Below are 23582 nucleotides of genomic sequence, written 5' to 3'. Positions count from 1 at the left end.
AACCGGATGTGGAGGCTGATCTTGCCATCTGGCCACCCGTTACGCAGTGGAAGACTTGAGTACTCCGTACTAGCACTACTACTAGCAGCAGAGACTATAGTACTTTTTGCTGGGCCCCTAAGTACTAGTCAACTATCATAAGGGGTGATGGTTATGATGATCGGCTGGAAAGCACTTAGTCTGGCCACAATCGGGATTTGGATCATGTTCGTTCGGGCCCTAGACTCGACTCAGCAAGCAGCAGCTTGACGCGTTTCGACAAGAGGAGAACATTGTACTAGATGCACGAAGAGTTCTAGACCAACGGCAGAGCATAACCCACAGTTGTTTACGCTATACTTAGTGTTTCGCCTGGTATAGACGGTGGCATCATCATCGTCATTGGGCAATATTGTTGGAGGACAAATCCAAGAGAATGATGAAAGAATGAGTGAAAGCAGAGTGTCTGTCGCTAAAAGTCAAGATCAATCGACAGAAGAGCAAAAAAGGCCTCATAGAGAGGTCGCCATGATAGTGATGATGATGATGATGATAATGATGATGTTTATCGATCGGGTCAAAGCTGAATGTGTTACAGTAACATGGCTCGCGTCACGAAGGGACCCATGTTTGCGTCGTTCAGACCCATGAATTCTCCGAATGGATCTATCCGGCGGTGACTTACCGCCTCTGGTTCCATGGTAGGTGGACTGCATCTTCTGCGTCACCCTGGATGCCATTGTGTGTTCATGAATTGCTCGTTCGCCAAAACTATAATTGGTAAATTCGCAGCCTGTTTCCCATGGTTTGTCGGTAGAGTCGCACCGAGTTGGCTAGAAAATCAGGAAAGCGGAAGAACAGCCATTGGCAAGTGTAATCAATTCAAGGCAACGCAAATTGAAAGCTACTTTGCACATGAAGTTACTACACAGGATGGTAAAATGGTACATGGATACTTTTTAGGTAGGTAGGGTACGCAGCTACCTACGATGCGAATTGCGTTGCCACATCGAGTTGTACGTAATGCCCATTGGAGTTTTTACTAGACAATGGCTTGATTACCGGTGAGCTAGATACCAATTAACTATAATCACTATTTTACTACAAGTAGTAGTAAACACTCAACGCAGAACAGAGCCAGTTTGAAGGGGAATGGAGATTATTGGAGCATAGAGGGGAGGAAGGAGGAGGGGAAAGTAGAGAGGAGGAGGGGGCCCAAAATGGGACTACTAGTACTTCTAAGAGTATAGTACACAACTAACTACAGTTAGGCTAAAGAAGCCTCGTAGCGAGTATCCGCCCCTTCACCCCTCTCCCAATAAGGCCCATCAGTGCGAGAGAGAGAGAGAGAGAGCTTCGAAATCAAGCCTCGCGCCCTGCGACCGCCAGTGCGTTTGCCATGTCACTGAGTAATGGAACGGACTAAGCTGGCGTTGTCGGTCCCACTTAGCCTGTCAACACGGGGCCCAAGCTGGTGCTGATTGGGCATGGATGGCCTCTGGTGCCTCCGCCACTCTCGTCGGAAGAATGCTATTAAGGCAAGCCACCGTTTGACCCGTCTCCACTGGTCCCTAGGTAATCTTGCAGGCTTGCAGCTGCGCGGGAAACCCCTTGTTCCCGCTGGCCCCGTCGTTCGATGTCCAGCTGTGATCCAGGTTCTCCGCAGCCCTCCCTCTTTTTTACCCAAACATACCCATTGTTACCCTCTGTTTCCCTGAACCAGAAGATGGTTCTCTGTTAATTATACCTTTGAAAAGGGAATGCTTTACTTATCTACTTAGTAGTATGTAGGTAGCAGTGAGCTCTTACTTAGGACTGGTAGGTGACGGGAGTTTAGAATAAGATAGCATAATAAGCCAGTCAAAAAGAGATGAGAGACGAACGGCACATCGCCCTCGTCCCCTCCTCCCGAAATCACAAGTGTGAAGGACCTACTGTGTTGAAGACGATGTGAATGGAACATTGACCCATCAATCTTTGCCATAGGGATACATAGTACCAGAGACAAGCGCAGAGAGAAAAGAGACCGACGCGTCTTTGGCGGCAATCAGTTCGGTTTAGCGAGTCTGGAAGCACGCCGTACCAGCACTTTTGTGGTTCCAGCCCAAACGATCAACAGTTCCTAATTAAATGGGAGCCATCGAGACCCGGAGATCGCGAAATCTCAACCGTCATGGGTGAGGGTTTATCGGGACGGTAATCAAAACCTATGACCCCATAGTATCTGCCACAGGAATAGAACTCGAAGAGCCACAGCGGACTTTGCAACCAGGCAATAATTTGTCGCCAACCGAGATTTTCGGTAACGAGCACTAGATTTTGAGAGGTAGAAAAAAAAAAAAAATAAAACAAGACGAAATAGAAGGTCGTATATACTGTACACTATAGTGAGCTATGGTACCACCTGTTCTTTTATGGCACCATGGCGCCCCTCCTTTAGCAAGCAATAGACTCGAGGTGATGGTACCAATATCATAGCGATCCAAATCAAATCTCATACGAATGTTCTTCTTGTTTGAAGAAAGGAAAAGGACCAAAAAACAAATTTGCCAACATTAGGGTTCTTGTGTTTCATGCATCTAAGACCCGGAAGAAACAAATGCAAAAGCCTGAATGGCTCGTCTTAATTGTACCAGCTGATTGGGCGGGGGAATCTTTGCGTTCTTGTTATTACTACTACTGTACTTTGTTAGTAGTATTGACAAGATACCCATATCACTTTCTGCTTGTAACAGGGCCATTGACATGTTGACTGATGGGTTCGGAGAATAAGTGCGTCAGACCCGACAGGGATAAGGTAGAAACCTTGCCTGCACATGCTTTTGGGAGATGGGGGAGATGGAAAGACAAAACAAGAAAAAGCAAAAACAGGGAAAGGCAAGAAAATCAAAGAATAACTGAAATTCAGCAGAAAAGCAAAGACCGTTCTCCAATCTCTGCTAGCCTGACGGAATAGGTAAATGGACACTAAAGACAACCTTAGAACGCACCTAGCTACAAAGTAGGAACAGAGAAGCGAAGCTTCATATTACCACTTAGAACATTAAGGGAACAGAAAAGCCCACTTACGAGAGATGAACCCGCGTTGATCCACCAGTGCAGGCTCGGCAGAGAACCATTTGCCGCCTTGTCACCTGATTGACAGCACCACGAGTGGATGTATCACTTTTGCCTTTCACTCCCTTGCTGAAGCTGCCAGATCCCATAGGGACGGATCTCATCACTACAAAATACTCACTCATAATCTTACTTACTTCCCACTCTCATCTGAACTGATAAAAGAAAGGCAAGGCTGTGAGGCAGCCAAATGACTCAATCTAAATTGGTCACAACATGGACGCTCAGACTTACCCGAAGAACGGGAAAGATATTCATCATGAATGGGACTATGCTGACGTTTGGACCGATAAGGCCAGTCAATTAAGGCATGAAGTGCAGAAAGGTGGACGAGGCGAACTGGTGCTAAAAGACCCCGGATCCTAGTTAGCGCCTAGCTAGCGATATTACCTAGGACGATACTTGCCGTTCCAGGCTTGGGGTTCGTTCGCCGTTGACAGATCCATCCAGACGGTCTGGGACTAATTGGCTGGAGCAACCCATGGCCGTTGGGCCTCGGAAATTTAATTAGATTGAGCGGCGCCCAATCAAAAATACCATGAAGAAAACCGGAAATTCCACAAAAAGGATAAATAAAATAAAAGGGAAAAATAACAGTAATTTGAAACAAATTGGAATACATAAGTAACAAAATATTGGGAGAACACGGGAAGCGAGTAAATGAGCTTTATACTATGGTCCTTCTCTGGAAAGCACTGAATTTCTTACCATCTGTTAGCATTAGTTTTGGCTCCCTAAAGAGTAATAATGACAGAAAGTCAGCCGATTCCTTCCCGTCCTTTTCCAAGTCAACGTAAAAAGTACATCCCCTCTCCCTTTTCGCCGTTTCGGCCGACGGGTGGTGGTTCAAAGCCTCCTCTGGGGACTTGACGCCGTCGTCGTTACGCATGCTCCCCATTATCGGCCGTTTTCGCCCTCTGGTTGGAGCTTCTAAGACCATTCCACTTCCCGGCTTAGGGCGGTGGTCTTCTCCACAGAGAGGAACCATGCTCCTCAACCGTCTAATGAGATTATTTCCTCCTAATTTTTGTTCAAGACAATTACCCTAACTAACCTTCGGGTCCTATACCGGGGTTCCCGGTTGTTCAAGGCCAAGTGAAAAACAACTCCCCACCACCTACATTACCCACTATTATTACCCACCTGTGGCTTAGACACTTGCTGCTCACTGCCCTTTCCTTCTCTAGCAATACCAATGCTGCCCCTCCTGAGGGCTACCGAACAGTGTGCTATGCATATACTCCGTACGCAACTTCCTCTTCCCTCCCACACCCACATAAAGCACCTAAAAAGCACCCCAAATGAACCAACCAAGTTCGAGTTAGGATCAGTAGGAAAGTTTGAAGATAATGCGGTCTTAATTAAGATGCAGCACAAGACATTTTCGATTGTTCTGCCCTTTATGCGTATGCCAGGAAGAGTTCCATCGTACAACTCACAAAAACACTTTTCTGGTATAAAAAAACACAGACAAGACATCTATGTACCAATACTACTATCTATACTTCGAAAGGACCAACCTACCTACACCCGGAGTGCACACGATAACGCACCTGAATAGAGCATCGTCGTATGTTATTATCGACTGTGTGTCTCCATCCTGTTCACAGCATTAATATCACTCTTATTATCCATTTATATTTTGTACCTTTTTTTTTCTCTATCAGTACGTTTATGGTCATGACGACGATGATGTTGACGATTATCATCATGGCCGACCTAAAAGGGACTCGCGTCCCAGCTTGAGCTTTTCTTGGGTAAGTTCGGAGCAGACAGTCAACAAGTCTTGGTAGGAGGTGGGCAGGTACCTTAGGTAAGGCTAGGACGGAGTTGATTGTATCCATCCTGTTTCGCCAGCCAACTCACCAACCAACCAACCGAGTCATTAACATGACCGAGTCTGGGCTCGAACGTTCTTCCGGAGAGGTTTGACCGCCAGTAAGGCCCTTCCCGTCAAGTATAGTACCCGGGTGTGGAACCGTTTTGATAATCATCGCCGCGTTGATAATAGTATTTTATTATTATTTTGGTTAAGCCCAGTGCCGTTTTGATTCTTGCTCTGAATGGGGAGGAGGGGGTGGGATTATTGTTGGGGGAAAGATGAATCTCATCATTTCATTATCATGATGATGATCAGTGTTGATTTATTTTATTGTCTTTTCTTCTTCCTTTTCCCTTCTTTTCCTTATTTTCTCCTTATTTACTTTGTTATGCGCCCACAGACAGTACTCTAAGCCAATGTACCAAATAGATAAATAGATTACTTTTAGATCCCACTAATGGAAGCACCGCAGTATCTGACACTCTTCCGTTGTGACTTGACGGCTGGGCGTGGACCTTAATCCTATCTGTCTGACTTACTATTGGATTAAAAGGCAGTGAGTGAGGAGGAGAGGAGGAAGAGGAGAAGGTGGAGGGGAGTATTAACGGCTTTCCCTCGAGGGGCAAATGAGATTGAGACAGAACAGGAAAACGGAATAGGATAGGAAGAAGGGGAGGGGGAAGGGTAAAGAGAAGAAAAAAAAAAAAAAAAAAAAAAAAAAAAAAAAAAAAAAGGGAAAAAAAGAAAAAAGAAAAAAAAAATAAAATGAAATAAAATTAATCGAAAATAATAACGACCGCTAACTAATGATCTCTAGTAATAATGTTTATTTATTAAACGGTTTCTCGAACCCACTGGCCCTGGCCTCGCCTCTTCGTTAGCTTCCTTTTCCCTCCCCATAGCAGCAATATTACTGCTGAGCTTCTTATTTGCTGCGCCAACCAGCTGTCAACGGTCCCCGATGATCTCTCTTCTTATGCATCTTCAGACGTTTCATCTGTCTTGTCTGGCCCTTTCTCCCTTTCCCTGACTCTCTTTTCCTTCCCGTCTTCTACTTCTTTACCTCTTCTTCTTCTTCCATTTACCCTCGTTGACTATTCCACCCTGTTTGACTCTTGCTTATACTTAACTGGTGCCCACTGCTACCTCTAGTACATTCTTCACTGTTCAGACATACTATATTTTGATCCCTACTATATCTCGCTCGATTTCAGCTTGACGCTATCGCCTCGACACCTATCGGACATATCAACTTTCTCTCCGACCTGAAGGCCCCGTCATTATATATGACAGTCGCCAGACGAATACTCTTGTCTGCATTATCGCTTTGCTTTCCATCCATTTCCTCCTCGCACACCCACTATAACAGTCTCGGAGTTTAACTGGCGGCCTCTCTTATTTTACCTTATCGACACTGCCGCAGTGCCACCAGTACACTCGCCACTAGCTAGTGGAGTTTTTTTGCCGGGAAAACAGAAGAATATCCAACAAGGGCACTAATTCATCTCACTGGTTGGGACGTCTTTGGTAACCCAGGCTATCTCTCTCCCTAATTTCGGTTGATATATTCTTGATCTCTTTCATCTTCTCCTTATCCTACAACTTCTTCCCCTCCCCCAGTTCGTTTCACCTCTGCATCTAGTTGGGTTGGGCTTCTGAGCTATCATTTTCTATATATCTTGGCATATGGTGCTCTTTGCTATACATATCTTTACTTGAGAAAGGAATTTTCCGCTGCGAACCGCGCATATGATTGCGTTACAAAATCACGCTATCTTGCCTCCTCCCGCCAAAGTGGATATCTCACTGCTGCTGAAGCCTCAGGATGAAGAGGAAGCCGCCTCGGTGACTACAGCGCCTAGCTACCCACCCAGCGCAATCCCACCACCCTCGGTGGCACCGACGTTGCCAGTGGCTGCCCCAGCGTCGTTGTCCTCGGTCCCTCCAGTGCCCCAGCTTACGTCCAAGATCCCGGCTACGGTGCCTGCCAAGCGCCTTCAACCTGCCCACACAGCAGAGTCACCGGCTAAAAAGCAATCCAAGTGGTCCCCGGAGGAAGATGCCCTGATCATTGAGCTACGAGGGAGTGGCATGAAATGGGAGGATATTAGCAAACGGCTTCCTGGCCGAAGTGCCATCAGTTGCCGTCTACACTATCAGAATTATTTGGAACGCAGAAGTGAGTGGGATGAGGACAAGAAGAACAAACTTGCGAGGTTATATGAAAGGTATGTTCTAAGCGACAGCGAGGCGGTGCCTCGAGATTAATCAAACGGTTGTTGATTTTCATTGCAGATTCAAGGCAGAGATGTGGTCAAAGGTAGCAGAGGAGATGGCCATTCCGTGGAGGGCTGCAGAAGCCATGCACTGGCAACTGGGAGAACAAGAAATGGCGCGCCGAGCGGGAGTAGTCCCATTCTCATTATCAAGTACCGCCATAGATCCACCAGCGCCCCGAACTCGCAGAGCCAGCACGTCTCTAGCTCGACCGAGAAAAGGATCGACGTCTCGTCCAATCCCTCCTCCGCCGCAACTTCCTTCGGTGGAGGAACTTACCGCTGGAGTTCCTGCATTTGCACCGCACCCAACTTTTCCGGCTCCCCGCGAACCCTATAGATTGGGGCGACCCTTGGACCTGGGTGGTCACAGTGGTCATTTGGGACCCAACCTCGGTCTGCCCCCTCGAACCCTCCCGTAGAGGGTATGAAGAAAACGATGTCTATGCCTGTGTGTTTTGCGTTATTACGAATTGCATAGCGCTGGTTGGAGGTATATCTTCTTCACTCATGGGAGGGCTTGTCATATAAGAGCTCTTCCGAGTGCGTGTGTGCGCGTTTTTCATTATCCTCATCTGGCTTTGATCTTGCTACACATGAAAAGGCACCTTCGAGAGGAGGCCTCAATTTGACGAGTCCAATGCTCGTATCGTCATTCCTGTCGTGAGTGCTATGCAGATGTGGGAGACGGGCTTCGAGGCTGGATCTCGATGATCCCACTGCAATCATGTATCTCATGGTGATCCTGGGTTTATCCGTGTTGCGATCGCCCACCAGTTGTCTTTCTCATATCCTGATTCCAGGACATGGCCTCCCGCCTTGTTGATATCCTGCTCGAGTTCCGACTCCTTGTAAAGGTGGTAATACCGATGGAACACCTTGGGCTCGTTGGAAGGAGCGTCTGCAGAAGGGGTTCCCTTCATGACCCAGGGAACCATTATATCTTGCGGATCACCTTTGTCCCAACCTCTACGGCTGCTTTTCTGTTCCAGGGCCCAAGCATAGATCAGCGCTCTCCCACCCGGAGAATCTTCGGTAGTAGGTTTCAGCGTACGCAGGATCTCGCGGATAGCTTGGACCCTTCGTTCAGGCGTGGACAGGTGGTGGACGACAGCAATCGAGATGGCGAAGTCGAAGAAGGAATCGGGATGTGGGAGGTGGAGAATATCGGCTATGATGGTTGAATGTGGCTGATGCTTTTGTGCAATTTGGGCCAAATTCGCGGATCTGACATGGAATGATCAGCTTTTGAATACAATGGGAGGTAAATGCCTGCGTACAACAGGCTCTTTTTGGGACAGGAATGACATGAGAATACCCATATACGAAGTACGGTAGATAGAAAGAAACAAAACTGAAATTGAAATCCAATACTCCAAGACGAGACGAGACATTCTGCAAGGGAAAGAAACATACCTATCCGAAGCAACAATAAAGACCTCGCGGTTCACGGCCAGATACTTGCCATTGCCACATCCCACATCCAAACCAACGGAACCGGGCTCTAAACCTCTAAGAAACTGTTCCACAATGGGCCAAGGCTGTCGAAGGGTTAACACAGAATCCCGAGATTGCAATTGGAATATCGAGGAGGGGTTGAGTTCGGCAGGAAAAAAAGCGGTAGTACCTTATAACGAGTGGAGGAAAAATGACTGGCAATTTGTTGGTACACTTCATGGACATTCTGCTCTTCATACGATTCCTGATCAGCCGAGGGAATGTTTGCCAGGGCTGGAACATTCGGGGCAGCCATCTTTCTTGTTGGTGGTTTTCCCTCTTGGTTTCCCACACTGAATAACACTCCTCCCACGATAGAAATCAAATTTGTTGTTTCTACGAGAGTTTCGGGATCGTTCTCTAGAGATTATTGCACCCCGCTGTAGGCTTGGAAGCTACCCAGATCTCTGAACTGCAGTGCGATGTAGAAGTTGATTGAATGATTGGAGCTGAAAACGTGCAAAGAAACGAAACAAATTTGGATGTTTGGAGGAGGGGCCGAATTTCTCCTTCTACACACAAGACGTCATCTCGCACTGTGTATGCTGTATGGTATCGGTAATACTACCTAAAAGCTCACTGTATGTAATATTAATCATCACGTTAGTTACCGTACACCACGTGCTCATTGGCGGTTTGGCATCAAAGGAAGCAAACAATCCCCACGATTTATCAGGAACATTAAAACTAGTAGCAGCAATTCCTTTGCTTGTCAATTCCTCTCGGCGTTGATATCAGATATCAACAGCCACTGCTCCGATATAAGTTCTAGCTTTCCTCCATCTGGGAAGGCATCTTGATCTGGTCAGTATCATAAATACCCCCTTTCAGACATTGTAAGCTATTCAAGAACGCACCTGTGGCCCCTCCCAATTCTGTACATTCTCCTATAGTGGAAGAAGCCCCTCGCGGGGCAATTTGATTATATAAATGATGAATAGCCTGACCCTGAATATTACATGCAATTCACTGAGAATTCATGTCTATTCATGTCATCTTCTGTCAATCCTTGAACATTCCCCTTGACACTACTCTATCTAATTCGTGAAAATAGAAAGAACTAAGTCCCTCCCTGTTGGACTGCAAACACGGACAGGCACAACGACGTAGATTGTTGAGCTCCAGAAGCAGTTCGGCTTCCACAATATTTCTATCTCAAGCACTTTGAATAGCTTCAGACTGCTCCAAAACCATGGCTTTTCAACCTACTCCGGCGGACATTTCTGTCGCCATTACCACGCCCATTGCAAATTCCAGTGCCGAGCCACGCTTGCTAACAGAGCGTCGTATCACTCCCACTTGGAGTGTCTCGCAGCTTAAGGGCAAGCTGGAGACTATGACAGGCGTACCTCCCGGTAGCCAGCGGCTGCTTCTCAAGTCCCCTGGTCGTCCTGACCAATGGGTTGAAGGCGACGACTCCATCATTGGGGACTGGGGGTTGATGAAGGGTTGTGAGATTGAGGTAGGTCTTGTTCTTCTGTTCATCTCAATTTCTGGAATACTCGACGTTCTCCAGTCTCTGAGATAGTAGATCCTGGTCAATGATCGGTTTCGATTATTACTCGCTCAACAAATCCATGTGTTGCTTATTGAAGACCTTGGTTTCCTTTCATTCATCTTGGAAACACGTCTCAACCAGGAGATTTTCAGTTTATACAATGAGCGTTTACTCATGTCTCAACCTAGGTGCACGATACTCGTCCTCAAGCAGCCCGGCCAAATTTCACCGACCTATCATCCGTCGAAAAATACGTCCTTCCTACATCCACCTACGAATCACTCTCGAACTCCGTTCTAGCATGGAAGAAGAACCAAAAACTTGGCCGGTTCGATCCGAACGCTCTAACCCCGGAAGACTCGATCCGTCAGCAATCAGAGAGAGATGCTGCTGAGATTCAACAGAGAGGTGGGTAACCAGATGTCCTTGAGCTTGTTACACTGATCGGGGTGTTGGCTTCGCGAACTTTCCACTCGAAAAGGACCTGTCCTGGGGCTTTAAGCAGAAGAATTCTGATGGTTTTACTTATCTAGGTATTGCTGTTGATAAACGTGCTATCGTCTTGCCCTCGTCCCCGCCCCATATTCGACGAGGAACGATTCGATTTGTTGGTCCAGTGCCTACGATCCCTTTCCCGGGCGTGGACCCTAAGAAGGTGCAGTTAGATCCCGAGGCTCTCCCTCTCTGGGTGGGCATTGAGCTTGATGAGCCGTTGGGAAAGAACGATGGCAGCGTAGGCGGCCAAAGGTTCTTTACCTGCCCGAATAAGACTGGTGTTTTCGTGAAGCCTGAGAAAGTCGAGGTAGGAGACTTCCCGCCGTTGGACTTGGATGACTTGGATGATGAATTAATGGAGGAAATTTGATACGTTTCTTCCAAAGCGTCAAGTATGAACACACGGATTAACACAAAAATAAAGCAAAGCCTGCTACAATGTACTCCTAATCTCCCTCAAGTTACTCCGATAAATCTACAGCTCATGTCCCCTTGTTCATTGATAACCCACTGTCTGCAAAATAAAAAGGGAGAAGAGAAGGAAAGAACACAGGAGAAGAAAAGAATGGGGGACGAAGCCTTGAGGACGTGAGCAGACTTCCATCCCAACAATTTCATGTAACTAGCGCTAATCCAGAGGTCAAAGCCCGGTGCTGGGCAGGATATAGGTGGTGGGTGTTTCAAGATGATAGGAGACGTATAGAGCGAACTCGGACACAACGTTTCATACGAGATCACGTTGCCTTACGTCCGCCTGCTTTCTGTTTGCCCTTCGGTCGACCTTTTACGCCGGTCGGACGGCCAGTCGGTGTACTTGAATCCCCGTCCATGGCTCCGGGTTTGGTTGCCGACCCGGGAGCAGAGTCGTCGTTCTCCACCGGGACGCAGCCTTGTGTGAAGAACAGCCGGGCATCCTTATTCTGCGTATTGGCAAAACTGTAATAGTTGCCTGCAAACTCGATTAGGATTTCCATCGGTACGGGGCCAAGTCTCCCATATTGTCAAGGAAAGTTGTAATACGGAGCTCACTCACCTCTTGGTACCTGGAAGACACATCCTTTGCCGGCACTGAATCGTACACCGGAGATGTCTACTTGCACCCGACCCTGGCAGATGTAGAAAACCATGTGCATCTTCTTAGAATTCTTGGGCTTCTTAACCCCTCCAGGCGGCAGTTCCACAATCCCAGAGCCCAAGAAAGGCGAACTGAGAAGTTTGGCAAACCGCCACGAGGAGTCCTTGACACTCCTTGTCTCCATCCCAGCAGGGGCGTACGCAAGGTCTACGAGCGACTACGTTAGTACACGGCAACCATAGTTAAAGGAGAGTACATACCAACGATCTCCTCTTCTTCACCAACTGCCTGGGCTTCCTCGTCCCACCTCCTGATATAGCCATGCAGAATCCCGCTTTCCTTCTCCCAGGGATCAACATATCCGTCTTCTTCATCCGAGGAATCGTCGTTTTTACCCTTCCTTGATTTAGATTTCTTATTAGGGCGGCGCTTGTTCGATTTCGGTTTCTCTGGTTCGAGTTCTTCCGTGCGAATAATCTCTTTGATGGTCGATAGCGGATACCGTTGGCCCTCCACAGCTTCACCATCGCCATAGACGCATCGTTCATTTCGCCAGTATGCAAGAGGTCTGACAGAAACACGCCCGGATCGTGTATGGGTGGCAGCGCCTTCGGAAGGTACTTCGCGCTTCAGGATATAGAGACTCCGGCCCTTCAATGGCCCTGTGCGGTTGACATAGTTCTCCACCACCTTGTCCAGCTCTGCATTGCCTGAAGGACTTGGGTTTTTATCAGCTTTGTCCGATACCCTAGGCTTTTTCGACGGCCGTTCTTTCTCCACTTCCTCGCTAGATTTGCGTTGCGTTCGCGGCGGCCTCCCAGGACGTTTGCGTTTTGGTGCTGGCTGTTCTTCCTCAATCTCCTGCGCCTGCGCAGCCGTGGACGCTCCGGCCCTTGCACCTTTCACACCTCTAACAATCCTTGGAACAGGTTTGGCCTGTCCTCTCTTGCTGCGGGATTCGGAGACGGTTACCGGCGAGTCCAGGTCGGCGCCAGTGTCATCTTGTTCATCTGCATGGTCGTCCGTCGAGGCATCATCGCCTGCATTGAAGCTGTCCATAAAGTCGTCGTGTGTCTGTGCAAATGAATGCCCGTTCTCGTCTCTGTTTAGCTGATTCTCGGTATCGCTATCGGAAAAGCCGGAGTCCATAGGCTCCTCTGTTGGTTCATCATTAAGTTTGTTGTTCCGTGCACCATTGACTTGGTTTAGAACCGGTGGCGCATTTATGGAACGACTAGTAAGTGGAGATACATCTCGTCGTGATTCCCCCCTGGCACTCCCCAGGCCTTTACCGTCTGAGGGACTGGAAGACGGTTGTTCGCGTTGCGGGCTTTGGGAGGATCGCAAGCCGGGAGTCCTCCGAGGTGAGCCAGTCAGCCCGGTCTTCATGGGAGAGCGCGCAACAGGAGGCGGGAAGTAAGAGCTCCGTCTGCTCTTTAGGAAATCGGTTGGGTTCGGACCATTCCCTGCCAAATAGTCATCATCGTTAGTATTCAGCTACAATAATGACGAGCTGTGAAACGCACCTTCGTCGATAGACATGCCATCCGAGCCGGTAGAATCCTCAGCTCGGTCACTGAAGCCATTCTCTTTTACGGGCGACGTCTCGGGCGAAGAGAATATCCCATCAACTTCTTCCATTCCATATTCATCACGTTTCCCTTCCTTCAACATTAACCCCGTGCGCCTGTGACAGTCACCTGCATCAGCCTCCCAAAATTCTAATAGGTGGAAGCGACTTGAACGGGAGCAGGGGATAGAACAAATACTGAACAGGGGCGATCAATGAGAAATGGCATCGATGATACCGACCTTCCAGCTTTGCCAACATTGGCATAATCGAACTCGCGAGCCTTCGCAGGGCCCCGGGGAGCCATTGTTCCGGAGATTCGGGAGCTTGTATGCGGCAGCTTTGAGAGAGGCAACGAGAGGGGTTCAGTGGTGAGACGCGTACGGACCGGGCAGGATGCGCGCGAGACCTGCCGTATAAAACGTAAGTAGGCGACTGTAGGAGATCACAGTAGTTGCGATTTAGCGGAGAGGGGAAACAAAATCCCAGGTCTTGGGGATGGCGAATGAATGCTGCGGAGGGGAGTTGGAATCCGTGAGGGCGGCGAACAAACACGCGCGGAAGCGCCGCTAGTCCGGAACCGTTTGGGACGCGTCCATCTTTCACTTTCAACAATTCATCTCAGTTGCACTCCCCGACTACACCTTTCTTTCCCTTTCGCTCGCTTATCGTGATCGCAAAGTCCCGCCTGGAACCAACACAATCATGGGCGATTCAGCAGACAACTCCACTGGCCCTCCCCTGGGGGAGTCTCCCGTTACTGCAACAGGCCTCTTCATCCCTCCAAGTATAGATCACTCTCAGCTCTTCGCCGGAGAGTCCTACTCTTACTATTCACCTTGTCCTCCTGTCATTGCAACCTCCAAAGCCACTGAATCTGCTACGAGCTCTTCACCAAATCACCTTGTCTTGGGCGTAGACGAGGCCGGACGCGGTCCAGTTCTAGGCCCCATGGTCTACAGCGCTTTTTACTTGCCCCAAGATCTGCACCATTCCCTCTTGACTCGTGATTACAGTTTCAACGACAGCAAAGTTCTTACGCCCGGCGTGCGCGCTAATCTCATGAAGCTACTATGCACCCCGGGAAATCCCCTACACGAATCCTGCGGTTGGGCCGTGAAGCTACTATCAGCGCGTGACATCTCGTCCGGTATGATGCGGCCTGGAGCGGGAGCTTATAACCTGAATGCGCAGGCAATGGATGCTACAATTGAACTCATCCGTGGGATCATTGAGGATCGCAACATGGATGTTCGAGAGGTCTACATCGATACGATTGGAAACCCCGCAACCTACCAACAGAAACTCGAAAAGATATTCCCATCACTCAGAATCACCGTGGCGAAGAAGGCCGACTCGTTATATCCATGCGTGAGTGCTGCAAGCGTTGCTGCCAAAGTCACCAGAGACGTCGCCCTGGATCTCTGTCATCAGGCTATATATGAAGACGTCCATTCGGAGGATGCATCGGAGGCGGTGGTGCCACAGAGTTGGGGAAGCGGCTATCCCTCTGATTCAAAGTGTGCTAATTGGTTGAAGAAGAACATGGATCCGATCTTCGGATGGGGCAACGAATGCCGATTCAGTTGGGGCACCGCAAAAGAGTTGCTCGAATTGAAGGGAAGGCCAAAGGTCGACTGGCCTGGAGAAGAAGAAGAAGAAAATACGCAGCTCAGGGACTTCCTCTTATCTTCAACCAGTAACACTACTAAAGCTCAGCACGAGCTACTGGAATGGTACGGGTCAAGGTCCACTGAGGTCCTCTCTTAGCCAAACATGAGTTTATCCTATATCATACGCAGATGCGGAGGTGACGATAATAATGACCAAATGATACCCACTTTCTTTTGCAACGTGATTGCTCTTAGGTTCTATGGAAGCATATGAAATAGTTGTATTTTGCACTTATATGGGCAAGTTGAAGCAAAAACAGAATATAGCGGTTTAACATATTAAAAGGGGGTAGCTTGGGGATGGTAAGCCATCGGGTATCTAAGTACGAGAAGACGGGCTGTGTGAGGTACAGGAGGCTCCCGAGGTAAAGCAAAATGCTGGCAAAAATGGCAGAAACATATGACGCTGGCAGAACACAGCGAGCTTCAGAGTGTTGTAGTCGCAAAGTAGTAGTTGTCCCAAAGATACTCGTAATCATCAATGACACTGCCTACCAAATCAAGCAGAGGTTTGCCCCTCATCTTGCCGGTCAGGCCTTTCAGCCAGGATCTGTGTAAAAGTCAGTACAATACTCTATCTCCTTGTCGGTAGTGTGGGAAAGGCGGGAGTGCCGTACTTGGTAATGTTTTCATAGAAAGCCCCACGCATAAACCACCAGCCCATCGCCCAACCTCTCTTCTTCAGTTCCTCCCGCTCCAGCCCGGTCAATCCCCGAAGGCCGCCTGCAACTCTTTCGCGAAGATCAGCTTTGGCTAGTTGTCGACAGCCATACTCCATGCCGAACCCAATGAGCCAGGGTTTCCAACTCCGCCTGTCTTTGCAGTATCGTTGCAGCATGAGCGCATAGACTACTGGTCGGAGGATGTATAGAATCTCAGCGAATTGGCCCTGGCCAGTGACTCGGTGCAACAGCGTTTTCGGTGGCTTGATATCGTCGGCCGTAAGTACTTTAGATATCAAGTAGTTCGAAAGGTCGTCCACATTAGGCAGAGAAGGAAGCGACAGGCCTGTGCGAGGCATAGTCCAGCACAAATCCGACGACTTTTCGCTAACAGGTGTCTGCATGCCATTCCAGTCGCTATTGTCCTCCTCTTCCAGCGATCTGGGATCTATTTCCCGTTCAGGAAGTGGAGGACTGACTAATGGTCTAGAGTTGGTGAGACGAAGGAGCAACAGGCGACAAATGGCCTTAGCGGCTTCGATTAGGACGATGACACGCCAGCGCACCTTCTCTCCACGACGCCGAGCCGCCATCTCCCACAGCAGTTCCGTATACTGAATCATCTGTAGTGCGATGGCGATCCTCTGATACAGTGAAGAGTGGGAGGTCCAATACTTCGTGTAGCGCGCATGAGGTGATGGTGTAGGCCGCGGGATCGTTGAAGGTAACCTAGAAATGACTCGCGAAACCAAAGAGTCATGGTAGAGAGACAGAAGCTGTACCCCTGAATGCACTTTTTCGCAAAAGTCAGTATTAAATGAACGGCTTCGTCGTCTAGGAGGGAACCATTAGGAACGCTTGAACTACGTACCGCACTCTGAGCTTATCTCCGAATCTCGGTATCGTCCTACACATGGTCTTCAGCTTTCCATTTCCTCGGCCAAGTTCCTGTACCTCAAGCTTCATGCACTAACCTGGGATGATGTATGTTAAAGACCTCAACGCGGACTCCACTTGGCCCACAGAACTAGCATTCTTCGTCACGAACTCCTCGTACAGTGGGAGCCATTTGGAAGGTTGCAACAGTGCGGCAGGTATCGGGTTTTGGGCGCGCCATGATGACTCCATATTCAGGCCAAAACCATGGAAAATATAGGATGAGCTTGATGTCCTTGATATCACGAAGTGTCTTGAAAGAATATGAGTGGAGGTCCCCCCAAGCGTACCCAGTCGTGTCAGCTGGGCTGGAAGAACGACTTTATCTACGGCGTGAGCTAGTTCCGGGTGGGTAGGGAGAGGTAGGCCGAGGTAGGCACCAGGGTAGCGGCTAAGGCACGTGTCGGGAGCTTGCCAAGAAATGCGATATTACAATGATACAGTGATCATATTAAAAAGCGACTTGGACAAACAAGCGATAATGCTTGGGTTATATTGGAAGCCCCGATAGAAAAACATTGGCATCTATCTACTGCCTAGGTAGCTTTTGTGGAAGCTCTCCTGTAAACCCAAGCGCAGCCCTTAAAGCCCAGTGTACTGTGTTCACTCATCTGCAAACTTCCAAAGGCCACCGGGACGCATTGCCTCTCGATATCGGTCTCGCACCTTCTCCCTTTCAATTTCCCTTGCCTCCTCATGATCACGCTGCAATTCCTGTGTATCAGGCATATCTGTGCGCCAGTATCCCGGTGGCGATCCCGATCGCTGGTGGTGATGCCTATGCTTTCCAAATCGATTGGCAATGAGCCTGGCGTTCGCCTCTTGCAGAAGGCTCTTTCGATCCTCCGTGCTTAGTATATCGAGTATATGTGCTTCCTCTCCTAAATAGTCCTCCAGAATCTTCCGCTCTTCCTGTTCTCTGTCCTTATTAGAGGTTGCGTTCGTCGGAAGACCGCCCAGGCGTGCCATGGCATGGAACTTGCCTCCGCAGCAGCTGGGGCGCATACAACCCTTTGCACACTTGCGCTCGTCTGTGGTGCGGATGACACTGCTAAACGCAAAATTTACCCCTTGGTTATAGTTTGGATTAATCCTGAAATGGGTGAGCTCGAGACGATGCAGCGGCAAAGTTCTATATGGTATACGCGTGGCGTTCTCCTTTACCCGTTGTGCTTCGCTTCCCGAAGACGAGGTGGCCTGAGTGAACCCATGTTGAATATCAAGTTTCGAACTCCCCTGCTTGATTTCTGATTCAGCATTTGTCTGTCCTCCCCTGCTATTATCAGATGTTTGCGACAAAGTTCGTCCAACAGAAGGAGATCGCTGCACTGTGCAGCCCCTTGTGAATTCTTCATTGATATTCTTGGGTTGGAGCTGTTGTTTAACAGGCACCGGTCCTTCAAGAAGTCCTTCCAGTCTCTGTACGGCAAATTGGCCTTCCTTTCCTGGGCGTGGATGTGGCGACCTAGCTCCAAATGCCGACGTGTTAAATTGGTTTGGTGTAGCGACGTTCACGTCATTCTCTTCGCCATCCTCAGCCATCGCCGAGATGGGGTATTTGAGTCTCGCTTTTGATCCCTTCGCGGCTGCTGTGCCTAACCGTTGGTCATATCTATGGATGCTTGTGTTGCCATTGACCGATTGCAGTACCGTGGGTCGTCTCGAGAATGATTGAGATCTTGCTGGGGACAGGCCTTTGCGTCTGGCTTCAATCGCTGGTGAAGCCGCTCGCTCGGAGACAATTTCTTTATACTTCTTTCTCTTAGTTGGTGTTTGAACCAAGACACCAACCTCATCTAGGTCCTGGGTCCCAGTAGCCCCGCAACTAGATAATGGCCCCCCCAAAGGGCTAGATGATAAGCCCTCATCTTTGATAGAAATAGGCTGGCTTGAACCACTGTTACCACGATTAGGAGCATTGAGGTGAAGTGTTGGGCATATTTTATGAGGCGGTTGTGATGCTGAACGTTTCCGTTTAATAGTTGCGGCCGGAGCAGTTGCACTCTGAGCTGCAGCTGGCTCCCTTGGCACGTCGGCATTCGAAGATTCATCACAAACACCTAGTCTTAAAGTATGCATAATAGGAGCGGAAACTCCTCGCAAAAATGGATGCATGGCCGATTTCGAAGAGTTTATTGGTATAGACGTTGATAAGTTAGTTAATAAGCGTGAATGTTCTTCACAGCTGTTTCTCTTAGCCCGCTGAAAATCAACTGCTTCTCCATCGAGCACCAATGTGAAATTGTCGCGGTCCAGGCTTTTTCTCCAATGCATTAATTTCTGTTTGTGACGTTTGACTTGTCTTCGAAGTTCGCCAGAGGCTTTCATAAGCGTCTGAGCTTCTGTGTAAAGCGCGGCATACAAGTCCCTCACAGCCATTATCTCAGTAGAGTCGAAGCTCTCGGAGTCCTTGCGATTGGCACATATACGATCTATAGCACGATGCGGCGCGTACGTTGCTTCCAGTTCGAGGGACTTCTGAGCAGTAACTTGGTCTTCAGTGGACCCAACATCCCCGAGACGCAGCTCATCCCGTAGGAGAGTAATCTCATCCTTTAAGGCTGTCGATTCTGCATCCGCTCTTTTCCGTGCTTCATCTGCAATTCTAACCCTCTCCTCGGCCGCCTGCACCTTCGCGTCTCGAAGAGCAAGTTCTCGTTGAAGGGTCTTGTAGACATCTTTGAAACAATCGCCAAAGGCTTGGGTAAGAGAGATTTGGAACTGTTCAAGAGCCTCCATTGATTAAAGCCTATGCTACATACAAGAGAGGTCTCCCGGATGTACGTAGTAGCATAGGGCGGCTGTGACACGCGACTTTGACGCGCAAAGATAGATACCCGCATTAATACCACCAGTAGTTTCCTGATTGTATGAAGTACAGAGGACCGCTCTATTACCTCGGCACGTACCGTATCGTTCGAGACATCATTCCGCCATACATACCGTATCAACCACCCTCAGATAAGCCTCCGCCCTGACATTATTAGGCGGACAGGCGGAATAGGAAGTGGTACCTCCGTCTCAAGATTGCGTTCATCCAGCAAGCACTGACTTGTGCAGTCGGTTGTTCCGACTTTCGTGACTTCCTTTACCCCAGCATTGCATTCCCAATCACAAAATGCCAAAGAGGCGCAATGTTGAAGATCTCCCCCCGCCAAAGCGTCTCCGCATGACCCCCAACGGCCATCTCGATCACATATCCAGACTAAGTGACGAGCTCCTACTTCATATATTGTCTTTTCTTCCCCTCCCCTCTCTGCTTGTCTGCCAACAGTATGTCCTCCTCAGTTAAAGTGCCGGCCTCACAGCTCATCACTTCTCCCCACATAGACTCTCGCGTCGGTTCCATGTGTTAGCTGGAGATTCGGAGCTCTGGAAAAGACAGTATTATTCTCGATGGGTACGGCCTCGAGCACGTCGGTTACCAAATGCTAGGCGTGCACTCTTATCCCGCTCTGAAATCGAGTATTCGCCTAGGGTGTCTACCTGGCTTGACCACAGTCACTTGGCAAAGGAAGGAGTGGCCACAAATTGGAAACGACAATATCGTCTCCGACACAACTGGTCGAGGGGAGCCTGTCAGGTCACAGAGATCGAGTTTCCACAACCGCTTCGTCGACAGATGCTAGTAACATTTTGTGCAGGCATTGTGTTTACAGCGGATTCAGATCACGGCTTAAGAGCTTGGGCCGCCGAGAAGCCTGGACAATGCTTAGCAAGGTCTCCTTTGGCAAAATCGCCGTCGCGATCGTTACCCGCTCCCACAGCAATGGCGGCTGCAACGAGCGGTCCACAGCAGAGCTTAATAGATGTTACAATTGGTTTTGAGGATGGCTGTCTCGGCGTCTATACTCTAGACACAACAAATTTCTGGATTGAAACGCGCTTCGCCTACGTCGAAGGCACCGGTGAAGCCATCACGGCAATGGCCTCGTACTCACCTTTCCTGCTTTTAGTTTCTCAACACAAGGTCTTATCTCTGTATGAAACAATCACAGACGAAGACGGTTGGTCATTAACTCCACGACTACTGACTACTCTCAAGGCGGACACAATATTGGAGCCAATATCGCTATCTGTCCGCGCTGCGGGTCCCAAAATAGTAGCGTCTATAGTGTACAGTTTTTACCATATAGGCTGCGGCTGGTCACTAGGTATCCAAGAATTGCAGTTCGGCTTGGACGGTCAGCAGCTGAGTTCTCGGCTTGCTACCACAGTCGACTGCCAATACGGGATTATGTCCCCAACTTCTCGCAGCCGGTCAAAAAGGGACTATCGCACCACATATGTGGTAGGCTCCGGGAATGAGCTAAATACAAGGCCACCCGGACCTTCGATATCACACTATGAACCACCAACCTCGGTGTCCTATTCTCATCCTTATCTTTTGACTTCGCACGCGGACAATACCTTGACTGTGTACCTTGTGGTCTCCACTTCGACCAGCCTTTCCGTGACAAGCTGCCAGCGTCTCTGGGGCCATACATCGTCCGTCTCAGCCGTGCAGGTTAGTGATCGTGGTAAGGCAGTTTCGGTGAGCTCCAGAGGAGACGACATCAGAATATGGGAACTTGAATCTTTGGTCTCTTCACTCGGAGGGCACAGGGCGTTCAGGGACGGGAATAGCATCCGAGTAAGCCCAGGGAATAGGGCAGATCAGCGACATGATAGCCTTGACTTAGTGTCGGAGTCTTCTCAGGGTCAGCTCAACGCAAACAGATCAAGCTCGGTCGACAATACCTACGGGTTAACGAGGATGCACAATTGTGTTGGCTTCGACGATGAGCGAGTCCTTCTACTCCGCGAAAAGGAAGTTGGGACGCAGATGCTCGAACTATATGACTTCACGTGAAATGAAAATCTTGTAATCTATAGATACCACAGATCAGAGTTCAAGCCTGGTCATGAAAGCCTTTATGAACCACCTGCTATCCAAAAGTCCGACTATGTCGCTAATAAACTTCCGAACGTCCATTCGAGAAGTGGTATTTATGGCAAGAGCATTCAGCAGCATGAGGAAAACCGAAGAGTAAACGTAGACCATTCTATATCGACATGGGAAACCTCAAGGTGCAAGCAACCAAGGTGTCCGGTCCCGGAGAGGACCTTGGGAGGGAGCCATAAGAGTCACGGCGTATTTTAAAGGCTACCATCCTGCCCTGAAGTACGGATGGTTTTCTTCTCCTCGTACCTTTCTTTCTCCCGCGGTCATGCTCGATGTTCTTTACTTTTCGATACGGGCGGCCTACTAGGGGACAGTCTCATCACAATATCCACACTTCTACCCTGTGATATAAGGCTGCGCATACACTCGCTAATTGAAAGGCATCAAATTATGAGACACCTAGTGCGAAAATAAATTTCAGCGACTGATGAGAATATTATCTAGGATAGGATGAGCCTGCTTTCGTCCTCGTTGTCGCGAAGGAAAAGCAAAAGTAATGTACCAATCTCACGAAGGTCTGGTTAGGGTCCCGCCAAAGACCTCCTCTCCTTTCTCATCGTGACTGCTGCGATCGCCACCACATGTACGGCATAATGGCGGATCGCTAAACGCTACCTGGAAAAGCTAAGTAGGACTTGGCTTAAGGGCACAGCATGGAGGTGGGTATGGCGCGAAAAGCCAGGATCTCACCCAGGTCTGGAAGCGGGCAGGTGTTGTGTGTTGCGGCCTCCCGGCGTTAAAGCCCTGCAGGAACCACGGGAAGCGCTCCCCCGCACCGACTGTCCGCATGTCTGATTTATTTTTCCTTCTGGTTATTATTTATCGGCGCTAGCAAGAAATCCCTACCTAAATTTCTGATCGCCCAGTTTCCACCCCCCTCTCAAACCCTCACCTGGCCATCACCATCCTCTCTCTTACTTACCTCTTCACCCCAAAAGTTCTTTACCAGTTCACCTATATCCCATATCCACAATGAGTTTCCAAGCTGGAGGTCGTGGCTGCTTCAACTGTGAGTCCCCCCCGCTCTGTTCCGTCGATTGTCAAACCTGAGCCCTTCGATTCTGTCATGCACCTTGTGTGCCTCCATTCCCGCAGCTCCAGCCGAGGGGGAGAAAAAAACGGCTTCATTGATCATGATTGCCCATCATCCACCGAGTTCTACTTGGTATCCTCAGTTTACAGCTGGGATCCCTTGACCTTCCATGATCACTCACCTATCTGTCTCGATTTTTTTAATCGTCCTGCCGTCTTAGCGCGGTGGCTACCAATCCTGGTGAAGCGAATTTCTGGATTGGCACGGAAAAGCTAACAAAAGATCTTCATTCATTCTAGGCGGTGATGCTTCCCACCAGGTAAACCTTTCCCTGTCACCATCGTCTCCTCATAACATCCTCGGCCAGCATTTTCTGGGATTGTCTCCATAATCATGGTTTGGCAACGTTCTAATCTCTAATCTCTACAGGCCCGTGACTGTCCCAAGAAGGGCACTCCTACCTGGTATGCTTAACTTGCACTGTCCATTTTCCTCTTACTGTAAACATTATTGACTAAGTTCGGTAGCTACAACTGTGGTGGTATGTCTCCCGACCTTGTCTCTACATCAATGACCAATCTCCCTTATTCCATTTCGTTCACTGGCCCAATTTCATTGCGCCTTTTTCCGTTGATTCTTAGCCACTCTATCTAACCGCACCTTTGTACCATCACAGGACAAGGACACGTCAGTAAGTCAACCAGCAAATTCTCCCGTTCTCCGTCTTTTGATCATATATATCTTCCTTTGTCTTGCCGAGATGCTAACAAGCCTATTATGCAGGCCGTGAATGCACTGTAGCACCCAAGGAGAAGTCCTGCTACCGCTGCGGTGGTGTGGGCCACATCTCCCGTGAGTGCCAGGCTAGCCCCGCCGAGGGTTTCGGTGGTGCTGCTGCTGGTGGTGGCCAGGAGTGCTACAAGTGCGGCCGTGTCGGTCACATTGCTAGGAACTGCCCTCAGAGCGGCGGCTACGGTGGTGGCTTTGGCGGCCGTCAGCAGACT

General features: G+C 49.1%; 10 protein-coding genes across 10 annotated transcripts; 4 read left to right on the top strand and 6 right to left on the bottom strand.

Annotated features, from left to right (window-relative positions):
* Window positions 1-259: 259 nt before the first annotated feature.
* Window positions 260-779, bottom strand: BO83DRAFT_375719 (uncharacterized protein). Its single transcript, XM_025530530.1, has one exon. The coding sequence runs from the start codon at window positions 717-719 to the stop codon at window positions 492-494; it is 228 nt and encodes a 75-aa protein (XP_025390921.1). The 5' UTR covers window positions 720-779; the 3' UTR covers window positions 260-491.
* A 2531-nt stretch (window positions 780-3310) lies between these two features.
* Window positions 3311-3800, bottom strand: BO83DRAFT_195030 (uncharacterized protein). Its single transcript, XM_025526589.1, has 2 exons — window positions 3503-3800; window positions 3311-3441 (listed from the first exon to the last, which is right to left on the bottom strand). The coding sequence occupies exons 1-2, from the start codon at window positions 3716-3718 to the stop codon at window positions 3400-3402; spliced, it is 258 nt and encodes an 85-aa protein (XP_025390920.1). The 5' UTR covers window positions 3719-3800; the 3' UTR covers window positions 3311-3399.
* Window positions 3801-6369: 2569 nt separating this feature from the next.
* BO83DRAFT_195004 (MYB DNA-binding domain protein) lies at window positions 6370-7808 on the top strand. Its single transcript, XM_025526587.1, has 2 exons — window positions 6370-7146; window positions 7214-7808. Exons 1-2 carry the CDS (start codon window positions 6668-6670, stop codon window positions 7614-7616), a joined length of 882 nt encoding a protein of 293 aa, XP_025390919.1. The 5' UTR covers window positions 6370-6667; the 3' UTR covers window positions 7617-7808.
* BO83DRAFT_194992 (tRNA (carboxymethyluridine(34)-5-O)-methyltransferase) lies at window positions 7752-9169 on the bottom strand. The gene is made up of 3 exons (XM_025526586.1): window positions 8822-9169; window positions 8611-8735; window positions 7752-8421 (listed from the first exon to the last, which is right to left on the bottom strand). Exons 1-3 carry the CDS (start codon window positions 8945-8947, stop codon window positions 7929-7931), a joined length of 744 nt encoding a protein of 247 aa, XP_025390918.1. The 5' UTR covers window positions 8948-9169; the 3' UTR covers window positions 7752-7928.
* A 217-nt stretch (window positions 9170-9386) lies between these two features.
* BO83DRAFT_354810 (TBCB family protein) lies at window positions 9387-11054 on the top strand (the record flags this gene model as incomplete). Its single annotated transcript, XM_025529116.1, has 4 exons — window positions 9387-9495; window positions 9746-10153; window positions 10378-10597; window positions 10621-11054. The coding sequence occupies exons 2-4, from the start codon at window positions 9884-9886 to the stop codon at window positions 11052-11054; spliced, it is 924 nt and encodes a 307-aa protein (XP_025390917.1). The 5' UTR covers window positions 9387-9495; window positions 9746-9883.
* A 12-nt stretch (window positions 11055-11066) lies between these two features.
* Window positions 11067-13818, bottom strand: BO83DRAFT_375715 (Cupin domain protein). Its single transcript, XM_025530529.1, has 5 exons — window positions 13572-13818; window positions 13286-13446; window positions 12020-13225; window positions 11718-11966; window positions 11067-11633 (listed from the first exon to the last, which is right to left on the bottom strand). The coding sequence occupies exons 1-5, from the start codon at window positions 13634-13636 to the stop codon at window positions 11419-11421; spliced, it is 1896 nt and encodes a 631-aa protein (XP_025390916.1). The 5' UTR covers window positions 13637-13818; the 3' UTR covers window positions 11067-11418.
* Window positions 13819-13938: 120 nt separating this feature from the next.
* On the top strand, window positions 13939-15162 carry BO83DRAFT_331838 (ribonuclease H2 catalytic subunit RNH201). The gene has a single exon (XM_025528279.1). It carries the CDS (start codon window positions 14035-14037, stop codon window positions 15097-15099), a length of 1065 nt encoding a protein of 354 aa, XP_025390915.1. The 5' UTR covers window positions 13939-14034; the 3' UTR covers window positions 15100-15162.
* Window positions 15163-15203: 41 nt separating this feature from the next.
* On the bottom strand, window positions 15204-16921 carry BO83DRAFT_375713 (peroxisomal membrane protein PEX16). The gene is made up of 4 exons (XM_025530528.1): window positions 16639-16921; window positions 16536-16571; window positions 15620-16457; window positions 15204-15552 (listed from the first exon to the last, which is right to left on the bottom strand). Exons 1-4 carry the CDS (start codon window positions 16790-16792, stop codon window positions 15429-15431), a joined length of 1152 nt encoding a protein of 383 aa, XP_025390914.1. The 5' UTR covers window positions 16793-16921; the 3' UTR covers window positions 15204-15428.
* Window positions 16922-17107: 186 nt separating this feature from the next.
* Window positions 17108-19369, bottom strand: BO83DRAFT_375712 (SAE2-domain-containing protein). The gene has a single exon (XM_025530527.1). It carries the CDS (start codon window positions 19337-19339, stop codon window positions 17204-17206), a length of 2136 nt encoding a protein of 711 aa, XP_025390913.1. The 5' UTR covers window positions 19340-19369; the 3' UTR covers window positions 17108-17203.
* A 349-nt stretch (window positions 19370-19718) lies between these two features.
* BO83DRAFT_354797 (WD domain protein) lies at window positions 19719-21511 on the top strand (the record flags this gene model as incomplete). The annotated part of the gene is made up of 2 exons (XM_025529115.1): window positions 19719-19873; window positions 19931-21511. 2 exons carry the CDS (start codon window positions 19719-19721, stop codon window positions 21450-21452), a joined length of 1677 nt encoding a protein of 558 aa, XP_025390912.1. The 3' UTR covers window positions 21453-21511.
* Between the last annotated feature and the right edge of the window lie 2071 nt (window positions 21512-23582).

This window comes from Aspergillus eucalypticola (genome assembly GCF_003184535.1).
Source record: "Aspergillus eucalypticola CBS 122712 chromosome Unknown BO83scaffold_5, whole genome shotgun sequence".
In the NCBI taxonomy this organism is placed as follows: domain Eukaryota; kingdom Fungi; phylum Ascomycota; class Eurotiomycetes; order Eurotiales; family Aspergillaceae; genus Aspergillus; species Aspergillus eucalypticola.
Note: the sequence above shows the minus strand (reverse complement) of the source record. Positions and strands in the feature narration are given on the sequence as shown.

Bases quoted from the DNA above. Each gene is read 5' to 3' on its own strand.
- BO83DRAFT_375719 (XM_025530530.1), bottom strand. From the start codon at position 719: ATGGCATCCAGGGTGACGCAGAAGATGCAGTCCACCTACCATGGAACC.
- BO83DRAFT_195030 (XM_025526589.1), bottom strand. From the start codon at position 3,718: ATGTATTCCAATTTGTTTCAAATTACTGTTATTTTTCCCTTTTATTTT. The intron at 3,442-3,502 runs GCAAGTATCGTC...GGGGTCTTTTAG, and splicing joins CGAACCCCAAGCCTGGAACG to CACCAGTTCGCCTCGTCCAC.
- BO83DRAFT_195004 (XM_025526587.1), top strand. From the start codon at position 6,668: ATGATTGCGTTACAAAATCACGCTATCTTGCCTCCTCCCGCCAAAGTG. The intron at 7,147-7,213 runs GTATGTTCTAAG...TTTTCATTGCAG, and splicing joins CTTGCGAGGTTATATGAAAG to ATTCAAGGCAGAGATGTGGT.
- BO83DRAFT_194992 (XM_025526586.1), bottom strand. From the start codon at position 8,947: ATGGCTGCCCCGAATGTTCCAGCCCTGGCAAACATTCCCTCGGCTGAT. The intron at 8,736-8,821 runs GTACTACCGCTT...ACCCTTCGACAG, and splicing joins TTTCCTCCACTCGTTATAAG to CCTTGGCCCATTGTGGAACA. The intron at 8,422-8,610 runs GTATGTTTCTTT...ATTCCATGTCAG, and splicing joins TTTATTGTTGCTTCGGATAG to ATCCGCGAATTTGGCCCAAA.
- BO83DRAFT_375715 (XM_025530529.1), bottom strand. From the start codon at position 13,636: ATGGCTCCCCGGGGCCCTGCGAAGGCTCGCGAGTTCGATTATGCCAAT. The intron at 13,447-13,571 runs GTCGGTATCATC...TGACTGTCACAG, and splicing joins AATGTTGGCAAAGCTGGAAG to GCGCACGGGGTTAATGTTGA. The intron at 11,634-11,717 runs GTGAGTGAGCTC...TCGAGTTTGCAG, and splicing joins TGTCTTCCAGGTACCAAGAG to GCAACTATTACAGTTTTGCC.
- BO83DRAFT_331838 (XM_025528279.1), top strand. From the start codon at position 14,035: ATGGGCGATTCAGCAGACAACTCCACTGGCCCTCCCCTGGGGGAGTCT.
- BO83DRAFT_375713 (XM_025530528.1), bottom strand. From the start codon at position 16,792: ATGGAGTCATCATGGCGCGCCCAAAACCCGATACCTGCCGCACTGTTG. The intron at 16,458-16,535 runs GTACGTAGTTCA...TTTGCGAAAAAG, and splicing joins GGAGATAAGCTCAGAGTGCG to TGCATTCAGGGGTACAGCTT. The intron at 15,553-15,619 runs GTACGGCACTCC...ACTTTTACACAG, and splicing joins TTCTATGAAAACATTACCAA to ATCCTGGCTGAAAGGCCTGA.
- BO83DRAFT_375712 (XM_025530527.1), bottom strand. From the start codon at position 19,339: ATGGAGGCTCTTGAACAGTTCCAAATCTCTCTTACCCAAGCCTTTGGC.